This window comes from Nymphaea colorata, chromosome 1 (genome assembly GCF_008831285.2).
Source record: "Nymphaea colorata isolate Beijing-Zhang1983 chromosome 1, ASM883128v2, whole genome shotgun sequence".
Lineage (NCBI taxonomy): Eukaryota > Viridiplantae > Streptophyta > Magnoliopsida > Nymphaeales > Nymphaeaceae > Nymphaea > Nymphaea colorata.
In genome coordinates, this window is record NC_045138.2 from 20,468,866 (window position 1) to 20,494,270 (window position 25,405).

The 25,405-nt window shown below is 37.3% G+C and overlaps 1 protein-coding gene across 1 annotated transcript; it reads left to right on the forward strand.

Annotated features, from left to right (window-relative positions):
• LOC116257625 (beta-galactosidase 10) lies at positions 1-25,396 on the forward strand. The gene is made up of 19 exons (XM_031634574.2): positions 1-364; positions 614-709; positions 804-916; positions 1,381-1,447; positions 1,542-1,634; positions 8,145-8,288; positions 11,905-11,993; positions 12,601-12,706; positions 12,840-12,927; positions 13,068-13,186; positions 14,084-14,248; positions 15,373-15,581; positions 17,041-17,150; positions 17,996-18,105; positions 20,836-20,943; positions 21,871-21,981; positions 23,899-24,110; positions 24,270-24,600; positions 25,106-25,396. Exons 1-19 carry the CDS (start codon positions 173-175, stop codon positions 25,214-25,216), a joined length of 2,574 nt encoding a protein of 857 aa, XP_031490434.1. The 5' UTR covers positions 1-172; the 3' UTR covers positions 25,217-25,396.
• Positions 25,397-25,405: the final 9 nt, after the last annotated feature.

Sequence of the window (25,405 nt, forward strand, 5' to 3'; positions counted from 1 at the left end):
GCGGAGAGAAGCTTCTCCCCACCAAGCTCCATCCCCCAGTCTCCTTTCGTCTCTCTCTTCTCACTCTCGAGATTCTGCGTCTGCTTTCTCGCTTTCTCTGTGGAAGGGATTGTAGACCAATAAACAGAGGAAAGCGAGAGTAGTAGAAGAAGGAGAAGAAGAAGAGACAGAAATGCGGAAGATGATGATGGGGAGTGCTTCAACACTCTCCAGCTTCATCGTCCTTCTTGCTTTGATGATGGTTTTCTCGGCTACCACCACTCTAGGTTGGAACGTCACGTATGACCATCGATCTTTGATTATCGACGGACAGAGGAAGCTCCTCATCTCTGCCTCCATTCACTATCCACGTAGTGTTCCTGCGGTAACCAGCCTGTGAACCGACTAGCTTAATGATGGTCTTTTTTGCCTTTTGTATTTTTCATTGATGAGTCTGCTGACGTACAAGTGTTCATGGACTAGTGGGGAGAGATGGGCCTTGTAATAAAGTGTTTTTTTTTTCCTCCACCATTGGTTACCTCTGTTCTTTCAGTTGGTGGATGAGTACTTCTTGATAGGGAGTCTAGTGGGGACATGGAGATTGGCTTCTTAATGTTATTTTCATAAATTTCAGATGTGGCCAAGCCTTATAGAGACGGCGAAAAGAGGTGGGATCGACGTGATCGAGACTTACGTCTTCTGGAATGGACATGAGCCATCACCTGGAAATGTGAGTTTTGTTTGACTAAATCTTCTGATTTCTTTTGGATTTGCTTGTCTGTTTTGGTTAGTGTTATGGTTTTTGGGTTTTGCGGGAAGTGCAGTATTATTTTGGAGGGAGGTTCGACTTAGTCAAGTTCTTGAAGCTCATCCAAGCTGCCGGGCTATACTCCATTCTTCGAATTGGGCCGGTCGTTGCTGCAGAATGGAATTTCGGGTCTGTCATTTCCTCCTTTTTTTCTTTTCTTTTCCTTCCTTTCCTTTTTCCCATTCATAGGAACGATCCAGAAAGAGAAGGCAAGGAGCAGATATTTGCGTTACGACCACAATGTGCCATCATAAACTATCCCAGTTTCCTGAAAAACTGATGCCTATAGAGGCCGTAATCGCTTTTATATTGACAAGTTCTCTACATTGTCCTTTGTGGCTAGGATTTTTGCACTTCACATTCCTGTGCTGGATGAATTCTTGACTCTAGAATGATTCCATCCATTCTTTTCTGCTAAACAATCTCCATCAAAACCAAACGACATGTTTCAATTGTATAGGTTCTGAAACAAGATCGTGGATTTTCTATACTAGATTCTGCAATAAGATGTAATTACATTCTGTATGTCTTATGAACCGCGGTGTCCCTTGATTGAGATTTCTCATATGTTCTTCTGCCCGAATACTTTGCAGTGGCGTGCCTGTTTGGCTTCATTATATTCCTGGGACAATTTTTCGAACAAATTCTACTAACTTTGAGGTATGAGGGCTGTAAGAAACCTTTTTATCTTCTCTTCATTTCGGATTATAAAACCAGGTTTGGTTAGATTATAAAACCAGGTTTGATTTTTCAGAGTCACATGGAGAGCTTCACAACGTATATAGTCAATTTGATGAAGCGTGAGAAACTTTTTGCATCACAAGGAGGGCCCATTATTTTGTCACAGGCAAGAATTGATTCTGTTTCTGTTTCCATTTTATATGCATTATATCAAGGACTTTAGCGTCATTCCATTTGCTATGGTAACTCAAAGTGCTCCTTAGTTTCAGCTGCTATGATAGAGTAAAATGCATAGGTCGAAATTGCAGTCAACATATTGCCAATTTCATTGGCTAAAACGGAAATTTTTTGGACATTTTCTGTTGCTCATGAAGTTGCAGTTACCATTCGTTATCAGCACATCCTCTGCCTAATCAAGTGGCTGTTGGCTTTCATGGGATTGCCCTTAGATAAGTTGATTTTGGAAAATGACCATATCAAATGTTCCATATGAAGGAAAATTACTAACACGATGCATCAACTATGTTAAATTTGTATGTTATGCAGGCATAAAACAGTTACCAAGAAATGTATGCAAATAGGGAACAGCATAAGTGAATGCTCAAAAACTAGGATAATCACTTGCGGTCATGTATCACTGATGCAATATTTCTTTGTGAATGACTGGAGGAAAGAACTCCTCAAGGATATGCTTATTGACGCCTTGAATGGTTGTTTGAAGTTATGAGATTTCTGATTTTCTGCAAACCATTCATTGTGAAATGGAACAAAGCAATAAAATAGTTATCAACTTATGCTGACTGTATTATACGGGATCTGGTCATATATGTGAAAAGAAATGGTACGTATAGAAAATTAAACCAAAAAAATACTTAAGCAAGCAATATTGTCAGACCATATCCTGTAAATAAGTTCATGGTTACATCTCATGTGCACACTCTCATGCAAATTAAGCACCAAAAGTTCTAGAAATTCTGAATTACATGTGCAGAAACTCTCCACAGGCACAAAGTTGGGTTTTACTCCAAACTAGCCTACAAGTGATGGGGCTCTTAAATCCAGTCAAATGAGAAATATCTTCTTTCATGAGAAGTAGAACACATATAAGGTTTAATTCTTAATTATTACTTTTGGTTACTGATCTGCTAATGAGTTTGTGTTGTTGCGAGAGAGAGAGAGTGGCAGCAAAAAGTTGAAAGTTCATTACGTGACCCTAATCTCTATTAAGAGATTAGGGTTAGGGAAAATTACAAGAGAAGTCCACTAAAAATAATAAAACATTTAAAGAGATCCTCCCTAACTTCCTAATATTTCAGAAAACCCCTTTTTGTATCTTTAACACTCCCCCTCAAGCTGGAGCATATATATCAATCATGCTCAGCTTGTTACAACATCTCAGGAAATCGCCTATGAGAAGAGCTTTAGTGAGAATATCTGCTGCCTGATCTTCTGAGGAGACGTGAATAGTGCTAACAATTCCTCCTTGAACTAAGTCCCGAATATAGTGGCAATCCACTTCAATGTGTTTAGTCCTCTCATGGAAGACAGGATTGTTAGCGATATATGTAGCTGCCTTGTTGTCACAATACATCTTCATTGGGAGATTCACTGAGACACCCAACTCTACAACTAGTGATCTAACGCACGACATTTCAGCTGCAGTTTGAGCCATAGCCCTATATTCCGACTCAGCACTAGAACGAGCCACAACATTCTGCTTCTTGCTCCTCCAGGAAATAAGATTACCGCCCACAAAGACACAAAAACCGGTAGTAGACTTCCTGTCATCTACAGATCCAGCATAATCAGCATCACTATACGCCTCGATGTCAACACATTCTTCTTTCTTGAACCATAGCCCCTTTCCCGGAGCTGATTTCAAGTATCTTACAATCATTAGAGCTGCATCCCAGTGAACTTTTCGGGGTTTTTCCATGAATTGGCTCAACTTATTTACAGCAAAGCTAATGTCGGGACGAGTGACAGTCAAATATAACAGTTTCCCTATCAGAGATCTGTAAGATCTAGAGTCAAACGGCTCTGAGTCATCATCATGTATATGAATGCGAGGATTCATGGGAAGTGTGGCAGGTTTAGCCCCCAATAGTCCTGTTTCCTGTAGAAGATCAAGAACATATTTCCTTTGAGACACTACAACTCCTTTATTACCACGAGCCACCTCAATACCAAGAAAATAACGAAGTTGTCCAAGGTCTTTCGTAACAAAGTGTTGCTGTAAAAACTCCTTTGTTTGAGATATCTCTTGATCATTTTCCCCTGTAAGAACAATATCATCCACGTAGACAATCAATATCACAAGTCCTGCTGAGCCTCGCTTGATAAACAATGAGTGATCAAGCTGGGATCGGCGAAATCCACACTTAGATAACACTTCAGTAAGCTTTTGGAACCATGCACGGGGACTCTGTTTGAGTCCATAAATAGCCTTCTTTAACTTGCATACCTTGGAACACTCCCCTTGTCGCTCAAAACCAGGTGGTTGCTGCATATAAACGATTTCAGAAAGGTCTCCATACAAAAAGGCATTTTTTACATCCAATTGAAAAAGAGGCCACTCTCGTTGGACAGCAAGAGAGATAATCAAGCGAATAGTGCCCAACCGGGCCACAGGCGAAAAGGTCTCAAAGAAGTCAACACCATAAGTCTGAGAATACACTTTTGCGACAAGACGGACCTTGAACCTTTCAACTGACCCATCAGAATGATACTTGATGGTGAATACCCATTGTGAGCCAACCACATCACAGCGTGTTGGGGGGTCTACCAAATCCCAAGTCTCCCGAGAAAGAAGAGCATCCATTTCCTCCTGCATAGCTTGTCGCCAACGTGGATCTAACAGGGCGTGATGGTGCGAGGACGGGATAACATGACTAGATAGAGCTTGATCAAACTGTACTAAGCGTGTACTCAGATGAGCAGTAGAGACAGAATTAGATATAGGATGTAAGGTACACTGTCGCTTGCCCTTGCGAATAGCAATAGGGAGATCTGCTGTAGAATAATCATCACTTAATCCTGAGTCAGTCTTATCAGTAGAGCTTACCTCTTGAGACGATGCTGGTGGACGGTTGAGAGAGGGACCTAGACGACGAGTGTAAACCAACAGAGGCTCAAGAAAACGTTCATGTGACCTAGGTTGAGATGATGGAAATGACTCAAGTGACACTGGTGGAATAGGAAGAGGTATAGGTGCATGCATCTCAGATGAAGAGGGACTTGACGGAGGGAAATAAGGACGAGACTCAAAGAAGGTAACATCCGTATTGATAATGTCTTTCTTGGTCAAGGGATCAAAGCATTTGTATCCCTTTTGATTGGGAATAATCAATAAAAATACATTTGATGGCTTGGGCAGCAAGTTTGCTTTTGTTCGGGCCTAGGATATGTGCAAAGCAAGTGCATCCAAAAACTTTGGGAGGTAAATGAAATAATGAACGCCCTAGATATAGAATTTGAATTGGAATACGGTCTTGAATGGAGGAAGAGGGTAATCTATTAATGAGGTAACACACAGTAAGAATAGCATCACCCCAAAAATAGGCAGGCATGTGAGAATGTAACATGAGGGTACGAGCTACGTTTAGGAGTTGCCGATGTTTGCGTTCGGCTACACCATTCTGTTGGGACGTATGTGGACAAGTATATTGAGGTCGAATTCCATGGTCGGCATAAAACTGAAGTAGAATGGAAGACTTGAATTCAAGAGCATTATCAGTGCGAATATTTTTGACAATGAGTCCAAACTGAGTTTTTATTTCCTTGATAAATTTTTGAAGAATACATATGACTTCAGATCTTTCCCTTAACAAGAAAACCCAACTGACTCTAGTAAAATCATCAACTAGAACAAGATAATATCGAAAACATGATCGAAAAGGAACCCGACTAGGACCCCATACATCCACATGAATGAGATCAAAAGGACTCTGACTCGACGGACTCTGACTCGAAGGAAAGCTGCTCCGTATATGCTTGCCCAACTGGCAGGCATCACATAAGAAGGACTCTGATGCAGGAATATCTGGAAACATGCGACGAAGTTTTGGTACTGAAGGATGACCCAGTCTGAGATGCCATTGGAAGGGAGAAGGCTTGGAAGGGACTGAAGATGCAGCAACATCAACTGGGATTGACAAAAAATAAAGGCCCTCACGCTCATGGCCGCCACCAATCATCTTCCCAGTTGGTAAGTCCTAAAAAGAACAAGAGTCAGATTCAAAAATGACTTTACATTGTAAGTCGATAGCTAGCTGTTTCACAGATATCAAATTAACAGGAAACTGAGGAGCATATAGTACATGTGTAAGAGTGCCTAAACGTGGAAGGTAAATATCACCGCTACCCAAAACAGGAGACAACTTGCCATCAGCCAGCTTAACATGCTGTGGTGTAGAAAATCTGACAAATGATGAAAATTTTTGTGGTTGATTACAACAATGTCTAGAAGCGCCCGAGTCTATCATCCATGTCATACCTGGATCAGCAGTAGGAGCACCAACAGAGAATGCTGAATCTACAACAGCGGCATTGGTAGATGTAGAGGCAGACCTCTGAGCAAGAACACGATCATATTCATCCTTACTTAGGTTAAGGGAATATAACATAGATATAGAAGGATCAGTAGAAGACTCAACCACAGATATTGTTGCCTTTGAATGAGTTGCTTGGGATGAAGAAGGACCTCTGCTTGTGGTGATTCTACCTCCACCACGTCCAGATGAAACATTAGACCTGAGGTGAGGATGTTTGTCCCAACAACGATCCTCTAGAATCTAGATGACCAATTTTGCCACAATAAGAGCACTGAAATCTGCCACGTCCAGCACCACGGCCTGTACCACGTCCCCTAGTGCCTCCAAAAGAACTAGGGCCCCGTCCTCCTGATATCACAAGTGCAGAGACTGGTGTGTCATGCGTAGTCTGAGAAAGAGTGGCTGCAAAACGACTCAGCCTATTATACGTGTCTGCTAAATCTGGAAGTTCACTGCCTGTTAGAATTTGAGACTTTGCCACAGAGTATTCTGAAGATAGGCCAGATAAAAACTTCGCCACCATACCAGTCTCAACGTGTGATGCATAACAATGCTGGCAAGGTGGACGAAGAGCCTTTAACCGTTCATATGCAGCAGTCAAAGTAGCAAAATATTGGGATAGGTCCTGATCCCCTTGTCGAATGTTACATAACTCCTCTTCTAGTTGTAGGATTTTGATTACATTAGTGGCATGCGAGTATGTCTTTCTCAAGAAAGACCACATATCCTTGGCCTTGGTATAATATGCAATAGTTGGGGCTATATGAGACTCCACACTATTCATAATCCAAGACATAACAATATAATTATCTTCATCCCACGCAGCATATATTCCTTTTTTCTCAATAGGTTCATCCTCCTCAAGAATATATTTCTTCCTATGACCAGCCACCGACATTATGAATACCCTAGACCATATTTCATAATTTGAGCCATTAAGTTTCATCGTGGTTCCATAAGAGAATGAATTCCCAACCATCTTGTAGTCAGTAGACCCTTCAGATTTACTGTTTTCAGCCATAGTAAATAAAGAAGACCAGATTGACGCAAACGTTTAAAGAAAGAGGGCTAGGAAATTACTGTCACTTTAGATCTGGTTCAGCCGATGACAAAAAAATAAACAAGAATGAACTCCCAACGACTGAAGACTGCTGCTCCCAACGACTGAAGACTGCTGCCACTTATAACAGCAGCTAGTTCTCATAAAACTTCCTGTCCACGTGTCAAAGAAATCCACAAAATCAAACAAAAAACTTGTACTAAGGATCAGCAGCAGTCCTCACTCCTCACGCAGCCTTACTTTACTGAACTTGTATCCACGATCTATAGAAAAATTCTGATCATATTCAAAAAACTGAATTTATAAGCAGCATATAGACTCCACAAAGCATCCACAACACCTCACGCAGCCTGACTTTCCCGAAATTGTATTTACGATCATCACAAACCACAGCGTCACACTACATCCACAATAGTCTGCTTCATACGACCAATATGAGGATCTGATTACGCCTTCCACATAGGCGTGATCAGGTCCTCCTTCACACGGAACGCCCAACCCCTATTCCCTCACTGTCTCCTTATTGGGTGATAAGAGGGAATAAGGAGTAGCGATGACAAGAGAGAGGACGAAAAAGAAAGGAACTCACTTGGCTGTTCGCCAGAAAGATTGTCGCCGAAGAAGATGGTCGCCGGAGAAGGTCACCGGAAAGCGCACCCTGCCGTCGACGCCCACACCCGCTCTGATACCATGTTGCGAGAGAGAGAGAGAGGCAGCAAAAAGTTGAAAGTTCATTACGTGACCCTAATCTCTATTAAGAGATTAGGGTTAGGGAAAATTACAAGAGAAGTCCACTAAAAATAACAAAACATTTAAAGAGATCCTCCCTAACTTCCTAATATTTCAGAAAACCCCTTTTTGTATCTTTAACATGTGTCTTGTAGCATGTGCTGATCATATTATTTCCTCTTTTCCCCATAAGCCATGGTATTCAAACTCTATGTTGGTTATGCTTCCTCTACTGGAAGAAATAGAATGCAACTGGAGGACATGCATTAACTAGTTCTTAACCAAATAACGTTATAATTGACTTCAAAACTTTTTGGTACTGAAATTTTTGTAGATAGAAAATGAATATGGATACTATGAACCATCTTATGGAGAAGGAGGGAAGAAATATGCAATGTGGGCTGCAAATATGGCTGTTTCTCAAAACACAGGTGTGCCTTGGATTATGTGTCAACAATTCGATGCTCCTGATACTGTGGTGAGTTCTTTCGATTGGTGAACAAATATGTTGAAGGTATCTTGCAGATAGTATTAATTTTTCCTTAATGTTTGTCATTTATGACTTTTAATTGATGCAAATTTGATATTGAAGCAGCTTTGTTGACAAGGTATGTTGTTGCCTTAAGTATATAAATGTTATACATTTTTATAATTTTGCTCATGAAATTAGGCCAAGTACTTTGCCACCTGATTTTATGCAGATGCAGGCCTTGGATTTTCTGGTTTATTTACCTAGTACCATGTTGCATTATTGCATATATGCATCCGAGGCCGCTATTGCACTTCAAAATATCAATTTGCAGTTACAGTATAAGTTGTACACGAAAATGCTTGAACATTGACAACTCGAAAAGGAACTATTTGAAAGCGCTGCAACAAGGACTCTCCTAGTTATGCATTTATATTGTCATCATTTCTTACTTCTGGATGTGATGTATGTTTGAATATAAATGTCTTGACATCCAATAGATCTTGACCAACTTCTTGCCTAATACCACATTCTGTGAAATAGACTTTCCATTGTGTCCTAGTTGTTGAGGCTCCCTATTGATCAGAAGATTCAGAACAAACATGGTTCATTGAGCCACTTTGCACTTTGTTTAAGGCAACAGAAACTTGTTACACTTTAATAATTTGTTAACTGTTATAAGAACAACTTGTTTATCTTTATCCTGAGATGATGACCATTTTGTTGATTCCTGCGAAACAAGATATCCATCTTTGCCAAACAATGTTCTGTACTGGAAAAGGATCAATGAGTCTGAAGGAAGTGGAAAAACGTCACTTGCTTATACATGCAGCACACACAATTATACTTACAGTATTACAACATTAAACGTTCAAACGAGAATGCAAATGCATATAAGTTGGAAAGCAAATGGGATACCTTGTTTTTCAAGGCTTTTCTGCAGTAGAATGTTCTTGCAAGTGAATTGAGTAAATCAGGTGATGAGTTATCTATGTACTTAAATGCTTCAATGGCATGCATATACAACTACATCACCTGAAAAAGACAGTTGAAGAGATGACCTGGAAAGGTGACTATTTATCTAAGTAGGAAGGACGAGAAGTAAGATCAAAGTCTAATCCGCATTACCTAGAATTATGTATTGCCCTCAGTAGCAAGTCCTGAACTTGTTGACCATCAGAAACCTAATTAATTTTCCATACCAAAAACATATACATGCACAAGTGCACAAGAATGTCAATACGAAAAATAACTTCTATATGGAGCTGCAGGCAGAGAAGATGGACCATGTTTGAACATACTAAAAGTATAGAGATAAACTAGTCCATAAATAAGGCCACAAAAGAGGCAGGGAATTCAAGGTTGTCAGGGTACTTGCAATTTTTGATAAAATTGACTATAAAATATTGTTTATATTTAAAATCACAAACCCTGAAATTATATAAAAAAAAGAGTTGAATGTTAGATGAACTGCAAACTCCATTCTTCAAGGACAAGTGCTGCTAGCAGCAGTGCCAAAAAGCATTTGCCATGAACAGAGCTGGTGGAGATGAGTGTCCAGTTAATGTAGGTTTTTGGTAGAAGATAAATCTGGTAATGCATGATTTGGATCACATACATGTGAACCAATAGGAAGTAGGAACAAGAAGTTTAAATCCAAACGTGGGAGTGTGAAAATTCTCTTGAAGAGCAAATTTGGATTGCATGATGATGTCACTTGCAGCTTAGTTTGCTCATTTTGACCAGTGCCAAAAGCACTGTACTTGAGAGCTCATGGAAAATTAAGCCTGTATTCAATGCAACAGATGTTGATTTACCTTTTTTCTTGTTTAATGACCTTTTCATTCAGTTTAAGTTAATAAGAAATTTGCTCTTGACTGGATCAAAATTCAATTTTCAACTTCGGCATAGTGTTCAATTTAATTTTAAATAATTCTTAGTGTTTATGGTCAGTGGTCGAGGATGTCATTAGTTCCTAGATCAACAAGTTTGAGTACTCCATTGACCCTGATGGGAGCAGCGAGCTCTAGGACCTTCAAGTTGAAGGTCAAGAGTTCGATACTCTGGTGGGTCTTTTGGAATAAATTGGTAAGTGTCTGTTAATCAGCAACTTGCCAGTGACAAGGAAAAACAGGTGCACACTTGGGCTGCCTTCTGCCCAACTACAGCCCAAGTCATTGTCTTGTTAGACATCCAACCACCAAATTAACTTAACATACATACTCATATTACATGTATAAGAACATCAGGATTTTCCTGGTAAACAATTTGTGTCTGATGCAAGTCCAGCATCAAACTGAAGTTTGTGCTGTATGCAGAGTCATCAGCACTTTCAGTTTTTAACTGATGAAGAAAATAAAAAAAGCGAGTCCACACAGGCTTCATTATATGAAATATTTCACTAATATCGTTGAACAATCGATATTCATAAAAGAATTACTTGCTTAGAATAGTTTGTTAGTGTTGACAAACATGAATAAGCAAGTAACCAATCGACCATTGGAAAAATTTTAACTTAGTGTGTGTGCTCATGATCATGGGGAGTAAGGTTCACTTTCATGGTACTTGAAAGACAACATATCTTATTTTGGACTGAAACCTTAAACATAACCTAATCTGATTTTGGACAACAAATTCTGTCTTTAAACACTGAAAGGTTCTCTATACGTGCTAGAGAACACATCCTATGCATATCAAGGTGTTTCTATTATCTTCTGGTGGATATTGAGCAGTTTTTCTCTTTTTTCTTTTATTTTACCTTTCTCTTTTGCTCTTGATGTTTTTTAGCATTAAGGTTTGCTAATGCAGTCTCATGTGTTGTTTGGAACTATATTTGCAAATTTAAAAGGGCAGACATAAAAAATACCTTGGATTCTATTACTTTTGTAAAAGTACAATGAGAAAGTATTAAGAATCCCTTTATTTAAAAGTCCAACTGTTTAAAATATTTTGCTTTGTTTGTAGTAAACCTTTCTATACTTTGTGTTGGTAATACATGATTTGAATTGAACTCGTTAGAGACGACAAAAGATTGGTATAATTCATTGTCATCCACCAATTCTTTTATACTCTCTCTCTCTCTCTCTCTCTCTCTCTCTCTCTCTCTCTCTCACTCACAGACACAAACTCACATGCATGTATGTACCTGTACATTGTTTCTGAATATTGGATTTTATTTCTTCATATGACTTCTGAGGAAATTTCAAGAAAGTATCATGATAAATTCGATCTATGAATATGACTTTAAAAAAGTGAACTTGTATTTATAATTTTTCTCCTTGTTTCATGGTGTTTGTTTTAGTACTTAACCTCTCAATACAGATGTTTGCTTAAACTTTCAGTCAAAATTTTCATTTTATGTCTGTCATATTTGTCTCCTAAATGGTTATTTGACTCTGGCCCATGCTTTACTTGTAAGTTGTAACAAGTTAGTTTTCTAAAATTTTATTTGGTAAATGAACATGTAGCAGATTTTACTTAATCTAAGAAGTGCCTTTAAAAGAATTACTTTTTGCAGGATACTTTTTCATGAATATATCACCTTCGTGGTCAAATTTTTTGTCTTCCCAGAGCATTCAACTTTTTGTGGTTATTTCATCTCATAGAGTTCCACTTGTCATTGCAGATCAACACGTGCAATTCATTTTATTGTGATCAATTCACACCAATCTACAAAGACAAGCCAAAAATTTGGACAGAAAACTGGCCTGGATGGTATGTTCGACATATATGGGGAAAAAAGGTTGCCTTTCCCAGCAAAGTATTTTTTATCTTTCATTAGAATCTTATCTAATTTTGATGCAGAACCATGTTTTGCACACTTAATGCATATTTGCTTATGTTATCTGTGTAAGGAGTATGTTCTTGTGTGTCCATGCATATGCCTTGCTCTCTGGTTAGCTAAAGTTAACAACATGTCTTGTTGCAAAGACAGATATCCTTTCTTTGAATTTTCAATCCTAGGTGCTAAAAATATGTCACATCTTCTCAGAACCTTTATTTTAAGCAACTGCCCAGAGTTTTTGCTTTGCACTATGTTATAGGGATTACGGCAATTTTTGTTCTAGAAACCTTGTACTTGCGTGCATATCTGCATTTAAATGAACTTATGGTAGTTCACCTGCCATTAAGACATGTTTATTTCTATTTCCCACAAGTTGGAACCTCACATCCCAATGACAAAGATGGTGGGAACACAGTTCATCAAATATTGGTCTGCTTTGATCTATAGAAAAGGCAGTACATACTTTGATGTTGAAACTGATGCAAAAAAACTGTGCCCTATGATCCACAGTGATTCTTATCCATCTATTTTTTTCAGGTTTAAGACATTTGGCTCTCGAGATCCTCATAGACCACCTGAAGATGTTGCATATTCTGTTGCACGCTTTTTCCAGAACGGAGGAGCCCTTCAAAATTATTATATGGTAGTAAAAGTGACTCTGCGACTGATTCCAATTTTATTGCTTTGCTCTTGCACCTCATCAGATCTTGAAGGTCATCTCTTCAATACTGTCCCCTTATATTTATCCCACCCACTACATTGTGATTTGGTTTCAGTATCATGGTGGAACAAATTTTGGTCGCACTTCTGGAGGACCATTCATCACCACAAGTTATGATTATGATGCTCCAATTGATGAATATGGTACGGAAACATGCTAGGTCTTCTTATCTCATGGATCCTCAACTGATTGGATATGTTTGAGATTAAGGATATTTGCCTTCTCTATTGTGTAAGAATTTCACATTCAGTTTTTCCATCAAAAGTTTAAAATCATTGTGCAGGTCTCGCAAGACAGCCAAAATGGGGACATCTAAAGGACCTGCATGAGGCAATTAAGTTATGTGAACATGCAATACTCAATGGTGTGCTAACAAATATTTCATTAGGTCCTTTACAGGAGGTAAGTTGCCAATGACACATGCACTTTTGATTATTGTTTAAGGTGTTTGCTTTAGAATAATATGGACTCTGGTTATAGAATAAGATTCTTTTAAAAGATTGGTTGGTCGTAGATTCACTTGAAAATGTCATGTGCTAAGGATGCTGGAGAATACATTTCATGAGTCTCACATCTTTGCCATATCCTAGGTGACCAGGTGCGCCACTTGTCTCCCAGATAGATGTTAAGTATAGGGATTAGTAGCATTTCTCTTTAATATAGCCGTTTTCTCTTCTCAAGGAACCATAATATCTGACAATGCCTATTTTCTCCCTTCTGTTATGGTTGAAGCCTTGGCTGGACATACTGGAGATGCCACGCTAGAACATTCTGAAACCTAGGCTACCTTATGCCTGACCATTGGCCATAACTAGGTTAGACATGAAAAAACTGAAGGATAGGTGATATTAAATTTGTAGCATGAACTTTACCATAGAACGTTGTAAGTTTGTATCTGTCTTATTTAATGTCCCACTAAGAAAAACTGGGAGCCAGTTTCTCTAGCTTCCAGAATGTTATATGTTATCTGTCTTTCTGAGAATAGCATCTTATCCACTATCATGGCTGGTGGCTGGTGGATGATCAATTCACAATTGTATAATTTGTTTTCTTGTATCATTCTTGCTACCTAATGCCTACTGATCATTTACTTCTGCTTTCTGGCTGTTATCTTAGTCAAAAAATTTATTCATTTGTGTCTCTACGTGCTTATTATGAATATGCTGGACCTTATTTGTCTTGGAAATGCGTGTTTTTATTTGTTGACATTCACCATAGTCTGTTATGGCCTTGATTGGTTATCATTGTCAAACATAGTTCACTAGTTGCCATTTAACTGCAGTGTTTAATCTGATGCAGGCTCATATTTATGAAGATGAAACTGGAAAATGTTCTGCTTTCATTGCTAACATGGATGATCAAAGTGAAAAAGCTGTTAGCTTTCGAAACCTTTCGTATGTTTTGCCAGCATGGTCTGTCAGCATCCTGCCAGATTGCAGAAATGTTGTCTTCAACACTGCTAAGGTGCACCAATTTCATCTTTTAATTGCCAACTGCTATATGTATCTCAAATCAATGTATTTACTTACGGAAATAGGTGATCTGTTAGAATTTGATACTTATGTTTGAGCAGAAGTTCATATTTTTACCATCATTCTTTCCAGAAAATAGTTTTTGTGCTGTGATCAAAGATAGACTTTTTGGGATATAGTCCCTCGTACATGACAATCTCTGGAATGGTAGTACAATTCAAAGTCATGAATGTGATGCCATCAGTAGACCAAATGGACGTGCTTCTCCTGAATGGGATCTAAAACATCGTATCAGAAATTCCCATATTTTCTTGCCAGTGGTGCTGCCTATAATGTTGACTCAGTATGCAATGGTTGTATGATGGCTTCTTCATGTGCCAGACCTTTTTTGTTGCATCATCATTTTTCAGTGATGCAAGCAAACATATAAGAACACAAATTTTCTGAAGATTTTTAAAGAAGAATAAATTATTCAATGTAACAGATAGCAAGTCAAGCTTATATAGAACTACTGAATCTCCAGACTCTGAGCTTTTTTGCAACGAAATACAAAACTACTGTAAAACCTGGTCCAGTATGTACCAATAAAATTGATTGAAAGATTGATATGGGCCTCCTCTGAGTTGGTCAAAAGGAAGCTGCAAAATATGTTCCCAAGGGGGGAAAATGTGCAATGAAACTGTCCTCTATATCATTTAAGGGGTGCTTGATGAACAAGAAAAATGTTTCAAGGCATACTTCGTTGGAGACATTTGTCTCAGAAATACACCTACGCCTAAAACGCTGAGAAAATTTTCTTGAACGATTTTTCTTCTTTTCTATGAGGTTGGTATGGTTTTTCCATTTCTTTTTTGTCCCCTTAAAAACATTCTTTTTTTTCTTGAAAAATTTCAACCACCTTACACTTGAATTTTTTTTTTCCTTTTCACCCCAACAAACCTTCCCTTAGAAAAATCTGGGAAGGTTCAAACTGTGCCCATATTTCTTGTTTCTTGTTATTAGTGTGTTGACATTAACCAGGTAGGTCATGCTTTAAAGATCATATATTCATTTATGCTCCTTCAATATTTCTCTTGCATATCTCATCTCATGTTTTTTCTTTTGAAACTTTTACAGGTTACCTCTCAAACTTCTATCGTAGAAATGATTCCAACGAAGCTTATGCCAACTGTATCTTCACCTGAAAGAAACATAAGCAGCATTCAGTGGGAAGTTTTTGAAGAGACACCTGGAATATGGGGGAAAGCTGACTTTGTCACGAAAGGCCTTGTTGATCACATAAATACCACAAAAGATTCTACAGATTACCTATGGTACTCAACAAGGTGAATGTTTCTTTTGACAAATTATAACTTGTTTCCTTTTTGAATGTCCAGTAACTATTTCCTGAATCACGTGGAAAGCACAAAATGCTAAAAAAGCGCCAAATTCTGTATATGCCAATGCTGGAACACAAAGTGCTTAAAAAATGAGAAGCATATGTCAGTGCTGGTCTCCTTTTATGTTCAGATGTTTAGGATGTGCATGATCTCTCAAACAGAATCTCCTAATTCAAAGCTACACCAACAGAATCGCAACCATGCTGAAACCTTGACCGTCTTCCAATCGAAGGTTTTATGTCCAATGCGCTGACCAGGCAGGAGATTTTGCTGGCATTCACGTTTTTGTCTGTTAAAAATTATTATGTGAACACAAAACTAATTTTGTTTCACGTATTATGTATATACATGTACACAGATTTAGGTGTACCTATATCTTTTTGTATACAATAAAATTTTTTGTATATATATCTTCTTTAGTCCCTATGTGTGGTTGCAGTTTTATTTTTGCACGAAGTGACAAAGTGCCAATCATTGGCTAGCCGATCTTTTGGTGTGTGTGTGTGTGTGTGTATATATATATATATATATTATCCTCTTTTATCAGCGTGTTTTTCTAGTTATATTATTTCCTAAGCAGTATGACATTTTTTTTAATGTTTGGGAATGCTTTCGAGCTCTATCATGAGCATTGTGATTGTACCTTTGAAAGTCATAAATGTGTATGTTAGTTTTTGAACCATGCTTTATATTTTTTTTTATTTTTTGAATCCTTTGGTCTTGATAAGATTTCTTCACATTGTAATTGTTTTATTTCTATTCATTATTTGTGCAAGGTTAGACTTGTGCATCTACCATGAGCCTAATGGATAGGTTGTTGAGGGAAAAAACGAAAAAGTCATTCCATATCCCTCTTTTTCCAACTGCACCTTGATCTGTTTGCAGCACTATGCTATTTCAAATATATGGCTGCAAGCATCTATGGTAGCTATGACTGTGTTTTTCATGTATTTGTTTTATCATTCTCTCGTGTGTTCTTTTTCCTGTCAACCTACATGTTCATTCCTAACTGCCATCTTCTGTTTATCCATCGGTACATCAGTTCATGTCCCTTCTTCATCTGAAAGGTACAGAGGCAGTGGTTATTTTTGCCCATAGGCAAAAACAAGGTGTATCTGGAAAATTCCTTTTTTCAATGCTCAGAAGTTATGACTTATGACAACGATGACTTAAGTAATACGTCCTCATTTTGTTTTACATTGCATCATTTCTGTTAAGTCCCTTTAACCAAATTTTACATTTCATTCCTTGGAATTCATCTTCTGGTGTTGGTTTCATCTATCTGTTGAAATAGAAGTTCTTTATTTGCAATCATAGAAAAAACAAAAAATTAAGAAAAGGAACTGATATATGCTGAAAAGAATCCAAATCACATACTTACCTTTTGCATCTTATGATCTTGCAGTGTATTTGTAAGTCGTGATGAAGAATTTCTGCAGACAGGAAATCAGCCAATCCTCATTGCTGATTCAAAGGGACATGCTACACATGTTTTTGTCAATGGACAATACATTGGTAAAATTTCTGCTTTATTTCACTTTTTTTCCCTACTACAGATCATTCTTGCTGTGCTTTGACAGAATAATGTCGTCCAGTTTTATAGAAGCAGACTGTCAATCTGATTTTCAAGCAATGTTTTCATTATGTTAATGAATTACATCCTCTGATTCCTAACAGGCTTATATTCTGAATCTGGAAAGTTTTATTTTGTGAACTATGTCAGTATGTCCGCCTATCTGATAGGAACAATTTTAGCATATTTTGAGGTTCATGGCTGTGAATGTCAACACAAACTATTTCATTTATACTTCTGAATATGTTTGGCCCAAAATCTCTCAGCGTATGTCTGAATATGTTTGGCCCAAAATCTCTCAGCGTATGTCAACACACACACACACACACATATATATATATATATATATATATATATATATATATATATATATATATATATATATATATATATATGTATAACAGTTTGTAGCAAACATATTAAAACCAAAATAAAACAGATTTTGAGACCCTATAAAAGGTTGTATTCATAAACCAGATTACGTAAAAGTAAAACAGATTATGCAATAAAAGTGACCATGTAATGAAGTACAACTTACTAAAATATCACCTCTTAGAGGTCCTTTGAGGCATTCGTATAGAGCATATATGTGCAAAATAGGTGTTTGTGTAGATGTGGGTGTATGATGTATGTGCATGTACTAGAGTGGCATGATATGGGCATAGTTATATGTGTTATCATTACTTAATGTCCATAATATGGTCATTTTATTGGATTGAGTTTCGATTGATTCTGCTATGACCATTGGAATCCACCATGTCCATTCATATGTTATTAATTTTTCTAGTTAGTGTCTCTGGAAGTGGCTCAGATTCAAAATTCAAGTTTGAGAAATCCATACCTCTCAAGGCTGGAGAGAACGAAATCAGTTTTCTGAGCATGACTGTTGGCTTACAAGTAAGTGTTTTTGAAGGCATCTTTTTTATATCTTTAGTATTTTATTTTTTTATTTGCAACTTAGTTTGAAGTTTGTCATTCTATAAGTGATGGCTTTCCCATTGTAAACCATTACATGATTTTTACTCAAAGTAAATGTTTTAACTCTAAATTACTAATCATGAAAAAGACTGATCAGTGATCATGCTTTATAGGATGGCTTTAGGACTTCAAAAGTTTTGGAAATGAGTCATCATCAATAGATCAAAATAGATTATAGAAGTGATGGCATGTCATACTTATAAATAGGGCAGTATATATCAGTTCTAGGCAAGATAATTTATTGGAAGTTAAGAAAGAACTGCAGTAGTAAATGATTGTCCTTTGGTAAAAGAAGTGTATGTAAATGCGTGTCTTTTTCCACTAGCTTTTCCTTTTGAACCATGTGGACTTGTTAACTTGTCGAATGGTTGCCAGGTTCATACGATTTTAGTTATCTAAAGAGGTCTAATTAGCCAGAGCAATAGAAACAGCATTGCAACATTGTGGGTTAAACTTTATACTGCATAGCCACAACCATTGTGATATTTTTGAAAACATCATGATATTAACAAAAAAAATGAAGAAAACAAAAAAAAGGAACATATTGCGATATTTTGAAAAAAATCGTTAAAAATCAATTTATTGTGATTTTAATTTTCGCATTTTTCATGATTTTCATTTATTTTTATGTTTTTCTACTTTTGTTTCATTGTTTTATTTCCTCTTGTTTTAGGTATTTAACATTACTCTTACAAAACTTGTTAGTTTTTTATTGCTTCTATTTTTACCTAACATTTTGATTTTCTATTTCTATGAAAAACTCCAAGATTTTCCCATGAACAATAACTTTGCCGAAAAATACCTGAGAAAAACTTCTCGTATAAAAACCTGGAAATGATATTTGTGGCTATGCTTTATAGAAAGCACCATGTCCCAAGCTCAGACACTGGATTCCCAAGAATAAGCACTTTACTCATAAATATGTTCTTGTTCACTAAAATGAAGATATGTTTACAAGAATTGTTTTTTTTTTCACTTTACTAATAACTATGTTCTTGTTCGCTAAAATGGAGATACATATACAGAATTGTTTTTTTTCCTTCATATGATACTAATTCTTAACTAAGTACTTATGGGCTATCACACCCCCCTTATACCCCCCTGAAAAATAAGATTTTCAGCAAGAAGCGACTAGACCAACTATCATGAAATTGGAAACCTAAAACATATACGTAGACATATGTATGTTAATCAACACGCACCAGATGAAAGGCCATGAGATACAATAAGCCTTTGATCTTGAGGTAAAACCGTAAAAGATAAGCAGAAAAATGAAAGAAGTTCTTATGGCCATAATAAGTGCTTTAACCTGCATAATCCTTGGCATCATCCTGAAAACTAGGGTTCTAAAGGAAACTAGGAAAGTGCCCAGGTATCAAACTGAACCTCCAAGAAATAGTAAATAGCACCTCTATGTAAGGTGGAAACAGTGCTGTCATTGCACAGCATATGCGTTGAACTTTGTGTGTTGTACACTTATCAGGCATTTGTTGGTTGCAATCTTTTCTTTATGCTTAACCATTATCTTCAGAAATATCAAACCACAATCTTATGCTTCAAGGCACTTCTCTTGGCATCTGTAGTCAACTAAGCCAGCTGTTATTCCCATCAAGTCCAGTACTTGGAGTTCGGAAATTATTAACAATTCTAAATATGACTTGAAAATCTGTATGCTTGTCTAATATGGGTATCAGTGCAGCTGTGGCAAAAACATGGTAACCAGTGAGAATGTGCAGGTTCCCTCTCAATTAAAAGATATAGTACCTGTTCTCTTCTTATGCATGGTCATCTGATCGCACATGGCAGAAAACTAAGTTACTTAACAAAACTGTGATACTACGTCTTATATATAAGCAGCTTACAACTTTTACATACTAAATTGATAAATAACTTGTGTAAAGCATATAAGCAGCTTACAACTTTTACATACTAAATTGATAAATAACTTGCGTAAAGCATTCGAACTGCAGATTGAAACTGTCCAGATTAGATTGCTATGCAGTTGAGTGATGTTCAATGGGGTTCAACATGTTGACTTAATTGCATTCCCTTTGGCATGTGCATTCCCTTCCTCTGCTACACTTGCATATTTTCTCCACAGTTAGCAAAATTAATATCTTTTGCTTAAGAATTGTCCTTCTCAGATCTCCTTTCTATAGCTCGAATTTCTTTCACATTCACATGCACATGAACACGGACAATTATTGCCATTACTGTATAAGCTACTTACTACTGCTAGAAAGCTCATAAAGTGCAATCTTCAAACTTATACATGAGGATAGTCAGTCAGGTATGTAGGTACAAAACTACAAATATGAAAATGTAACATAAACATGTAAGCGCAGCTTGGATCCAGTATGATGTTGAAAACGCTTGCAAGATATGGTGTAAGAAACAGCCAACAGGCAATGGACACATGGTGAAAATGTGCAGGGTGCTTGTGTTGAATCTAAAATGTGAATATAACTTATGTATGTTGTAAAGAGGTTTATCATTCGTATTAGCTAAATGGTCTTCAAAAGCTTTGGAACATTGCATTGTTGTTCAGCTACCTGTTCTAGTGCACAACTGTTGGCTCCTTTGAAGAAATTTGTGTTTAATAGTGGATACATGCTTCACTAACTCTTGTTGTTCTTGTCCTCTCCTAAGAATGCAGGACCATTTTATGAGTGGGTAGGAGCTGGTTTTACCAGTGTCAAGCTTGAGGGATTTAATAGTGGGATACTAGATCTGACATCAAATGTTTGGAAGTACAAGGTAAAATGAAAAATCATTGTCTTCTTTCTTTAATTAACTCTTTTGAGCTGCAGTTAACTTCATTAAAAAAATGCAACCATGATATTACACTTTAATTTGACAATGAGAATCAGTTGGACAAAAGGGTTTCGGAATCTGACTGTTATGCAGTTAGAAGTTTTTTCCTGTTCTTATGTTCTGCATCAGGGAGTAAATATGGAAGAGAGCGAAAAGCAAGAGAATGGAATAATTAAGAATAGTCATGACTCATGGGCATGATCAAATTTTATTTTGTTTATTCATAAGCATTATCCCTTGAAATTTGACTGAGAACAAAAGGCAACCTACTACCAATCCAAAGCACGGAAGTTGATTTTCTATACTTGAGATATACTGCGACTCTTGATGGGTAACAGAAAAGCTATCTTCTTAACATAGATTTAAACTTGACTGCTATCATATACTGCATTTGTGGGCAATGCTAAAAATCCAACAAATGCTTACCTAAAAGTATCATGGCTTGTTGTTGACTGATATCTGCAATATAGTTGCTGTAATACAAATTACAGACAGGTTGAGTTGATCCTATAGTTACAAATCAAGAGAACTGGACAACCAAAACAGGAGTAAAATTAATCCACTATTTTCTAGACAAAAGTGAGCAGTCTCTCCTTTCGCTTTATCTTTACAATAACATATCCATTGGAACAAGAAATCCACTTAATATTTGTCACTATATGCATGAATTGTTGCTTCGTACTTCAGCTTAGGGAAGTGTGCCTGTTCTGAAAAATCTTCCCACTAGCTCATTGGTTCAGTATCAAGTGCTCTGTTGTTCACTTGCTGCTTTGCAGATTTGACCTTTCTCTCTCTGAACACATTGATGTCACATATAGGAAATCAAATTTACGTATAGTCTCTGCTATTTCTTATGTATCTTCTTTACAGATTGGGTTGGAAGGGGAACATTTAAATATATTCAAGGAGGACGCGATGCAAAACATGAAATGGAAATCAACTACTAATCCTCCAAAGAACCAGACTTTGATATGGTACAAGGTATGATGCTAAATCATGTGATGTGTTTGTGCATGTGTGTAAGATATATGCTTGTTCAGTATGCAGAATATGTAAGTGCTTGTACGATGCAATTTGCCTGTCTGGTCAAATTTTCTTTTCATACACGTAAATGACTATGATTTTGCCCTTTAAGATCTCATGCTATCACTACCTCCAACAATGATGGTCATGATTCTGTTTCTTGTAGATTGTCCGCATGCAAGCACCTAGTTATTCCCACTTCTCAGTGTCATTATTGCTGCATACGAGTCTGAATTAGTCAATAGACGTTTTATCAGCCTCCCAATGAGACAATAAAAGCTAACTGAGGCCCTATAATTTTTGTTTTTTGGTGGGGGGGGTGGGGCACGTGGTTTATGAACTTGGGCAAGCATTAATCTGTCAACCTAGATTTTGGTTTCCACGTTATTTATTTTTTCTTGAAATCAAATACCAGGCGATACCTATCAAGAATAGACAGAATTCATCCATTTCAGCCTGTGTTGATTTAATTTAGAAATTGCAAAACATAATAAAAATAACAAAAACCCCTCTGAAGGTCTATTTGAATTAAGATGCCTGCAACTTTAAGGTCCTTTCAAAACTATCATGTTCTGATCTGGAGGAGGCTGAAAGAACCGTAAGAATTTTCACTGGCAAATATATCATATGCTTGATTATAGGAGCCTTGAGTCAACTTATTATAGCTAAAAGCAGAAAGGGCCACCTAGGGGAACTTTGTGGTTGATTCAGGTTCTTTCCATCAAGTAAACTCAATTGGTATTCTTCCGTCTGCGTGTATCCGTACTGCTGTAATGAGGCAGAACATTCATAAAGTTTGACCACTGGATTGGTTGAAAACAAAAATAGTTTAACAAATATTAGGAAAATAAATTAATACTTATTGTACGTTTTGTGCGCAAATGCGGCACTCTGTCAAGACAAGGTTGAAAGCGGACTGTGTTCTGCTCTATTGAAACAAGGAATTGATTTTCAACTTATTTCCTTTCCCTCCCTCAGGATATAAAAGTTTTATAGTTTGCTTCAGCTTGTGTCGAACGGAGGTTTTTCTTGAGGGCTTAACAGCCTTCCGGCTTTTCGAGTGCTTTCACCGCCACCCACCACTATAAGAAGACTCCTAATTCTGACTGAAACAAGTCCATCTCCCAACCAGATTTTGGCATGCTTATCTACAGGGTTTCAGGATCTATTTTCAGAACTCGCCAGGATCTCTCTCTCTCTCTTTCTATATATATATATATATATATATATATATATATATAATCAATATTGGCAGCACCAACCTTGCCTCATGCTTACATTGTAAGCTCCAAAAGGATGGCACAAACCACCATAAAATGGTGTCGAAGAGAACCCAAAAGGGAATTTTGGATTGACGTGTATAATTCTCACCCCACTTGCCAACTTTGTAGGAGTATATATTTGGAAGTTTAGTTAATTTCGATCTGAACTGAAGGGAGTCCTCGTGCATCTGACCACATTCATTCATTTTCTATCGAGGTCTCTTTATATGCTCATGCATTTGTTAAGATATGCTTTGTCCTACTGAAGAGCAGAGACTTGAATCCGGTCATTTTTCTGAAGAATGCAATTAGAGAAAACCACTGATTCGGTGTAAAAATATCTAATAAATTCAGCACTTGCAAGTGTTGACCACATGATTCTTCATTTCCTTGAGAATGCAAGATGAACAGAGAAGGTGCACTTTCGTATGTCTGCTTATTTAAATTGTTTCCCCTGGTCTGTGGCGTTTTTGGTGCATTATAATTCCCCTGTTATTCAGCAAGCTTATCTAAAGGAAAATAAATCAGGAAAATTTCGATACTGGATGAGAACAAATTCCCACATATTGCTGTTTCAGCACAATCTTAACCAATACATTATTATACTTTGCAGGCAATTGTAGATGCCCCCTATGGGGATGACCCAGTTGGTTTGGATATGATAAGCATGGGAAAAGGACAAGCATGGTTAAATGGAGAACCTATAGGGAGATACTGGCCACGAACAAGCTCCATCAATGATAATTGTGTTTCAGTTTGTGATTATAGGGGGAAATTTCTGCCAGACAAATGTGATACTGGTTGTGGTGATCCTACTCAAAGATGGTACACTTTTCTGTCTTCATCAAAACTTCATTTTGTTATTCTTTGGAATTGTTGTGGATCATGCACCAAGTCATTGTGGCATCATAGTTTTCTTAATCTGAAATTTCTATCATGCACAAAGTTTGTAGAGTTTAGCTACTAATCTTCTGCAGTTAGCAGGTACCATGTTCCACGTTCTTGGTTTCGGCCATCAGGAAATGTTCTGGTGATCTTTGAGGAGAAAGGTGGAGATCCAACAAAAATTTCATTCTCAAGACGTCGTGTAACTGGTGCCTGTGGGTTTGTCTCCGAGGACTATCCTTCTCTCAAAAATACACTAAAAGAGCAGAAGAGCAGTAGCAGCAATAGAGCTAGCCTACAATTGATTTGCCCAGATGGTACACATATTTCATCCATAAAGTTTGCAAGCTTTGGCACTCCCACTGGAAAATGTGGATCCTATAGGCAGGGAGCCTGTCATGATCCTCTTTCAATGACGAGTGTAAAACAGGTGATCACATTTTCTTCAAAATCAAGTGCATGTAATCAAACGCAATATACCTTCATGTTCAGAATTCATAGAAATGCTTGAAAGTTGCAATAATCTGTCGAGAGCATGCTTGCACATTTCTTTAAGTCTTTGATTGCAAATTCATGTTCATAGAAATGCCTAGGATAGTCAATGCATGGGTGATGGGTTCCTATAACTGCTAGTGGATCATTGCAGTCCCTTACAAAGGCATTGGATAGAACATTTCAAAGATGATATCAAACTTTGTGTGCATATGCATACACTTACTGCGAGACATGAACTTTTATGTATATTTCTGTTGCGTATCTGCATCTATTGTGTGCACATAAAGGAAAGGAGTCATGCCTTTCAATAAATATTTAGCACTTCTGTACAAATCTATACCTCCATCCATGCATGTTAGGAGACGACAACTCTACGCATGTTTCTACAAAAATACTGGTGCACTCTGAACTGATAGCAGCTTTTCTCATGGTGTTGCCAGGCCTGTTTGCACAAAAAGGAGTGCAGAGTTGTGCTATCAACTGGTAACTTCGACATGAATTTATGCCCTAGCTCGGTGAAATCTCTTGCTGTGGAAGCCGTCTGTAGCTGATCAACAATTTCAAGCATGCCCAAGAATTTTCCTCTTTTCACTTCAATAAAGTCAATATTTTATTGGCATTTCATGTCCTGCAGCGAAAGAAGTTGCACACGTGAAGGCCTGCTCTATAGCCACTTTGATGTTAGGATTTAGTATATCTTCCAATTTAATATATATCATTTTCCTGAGCCACGTCTCTCT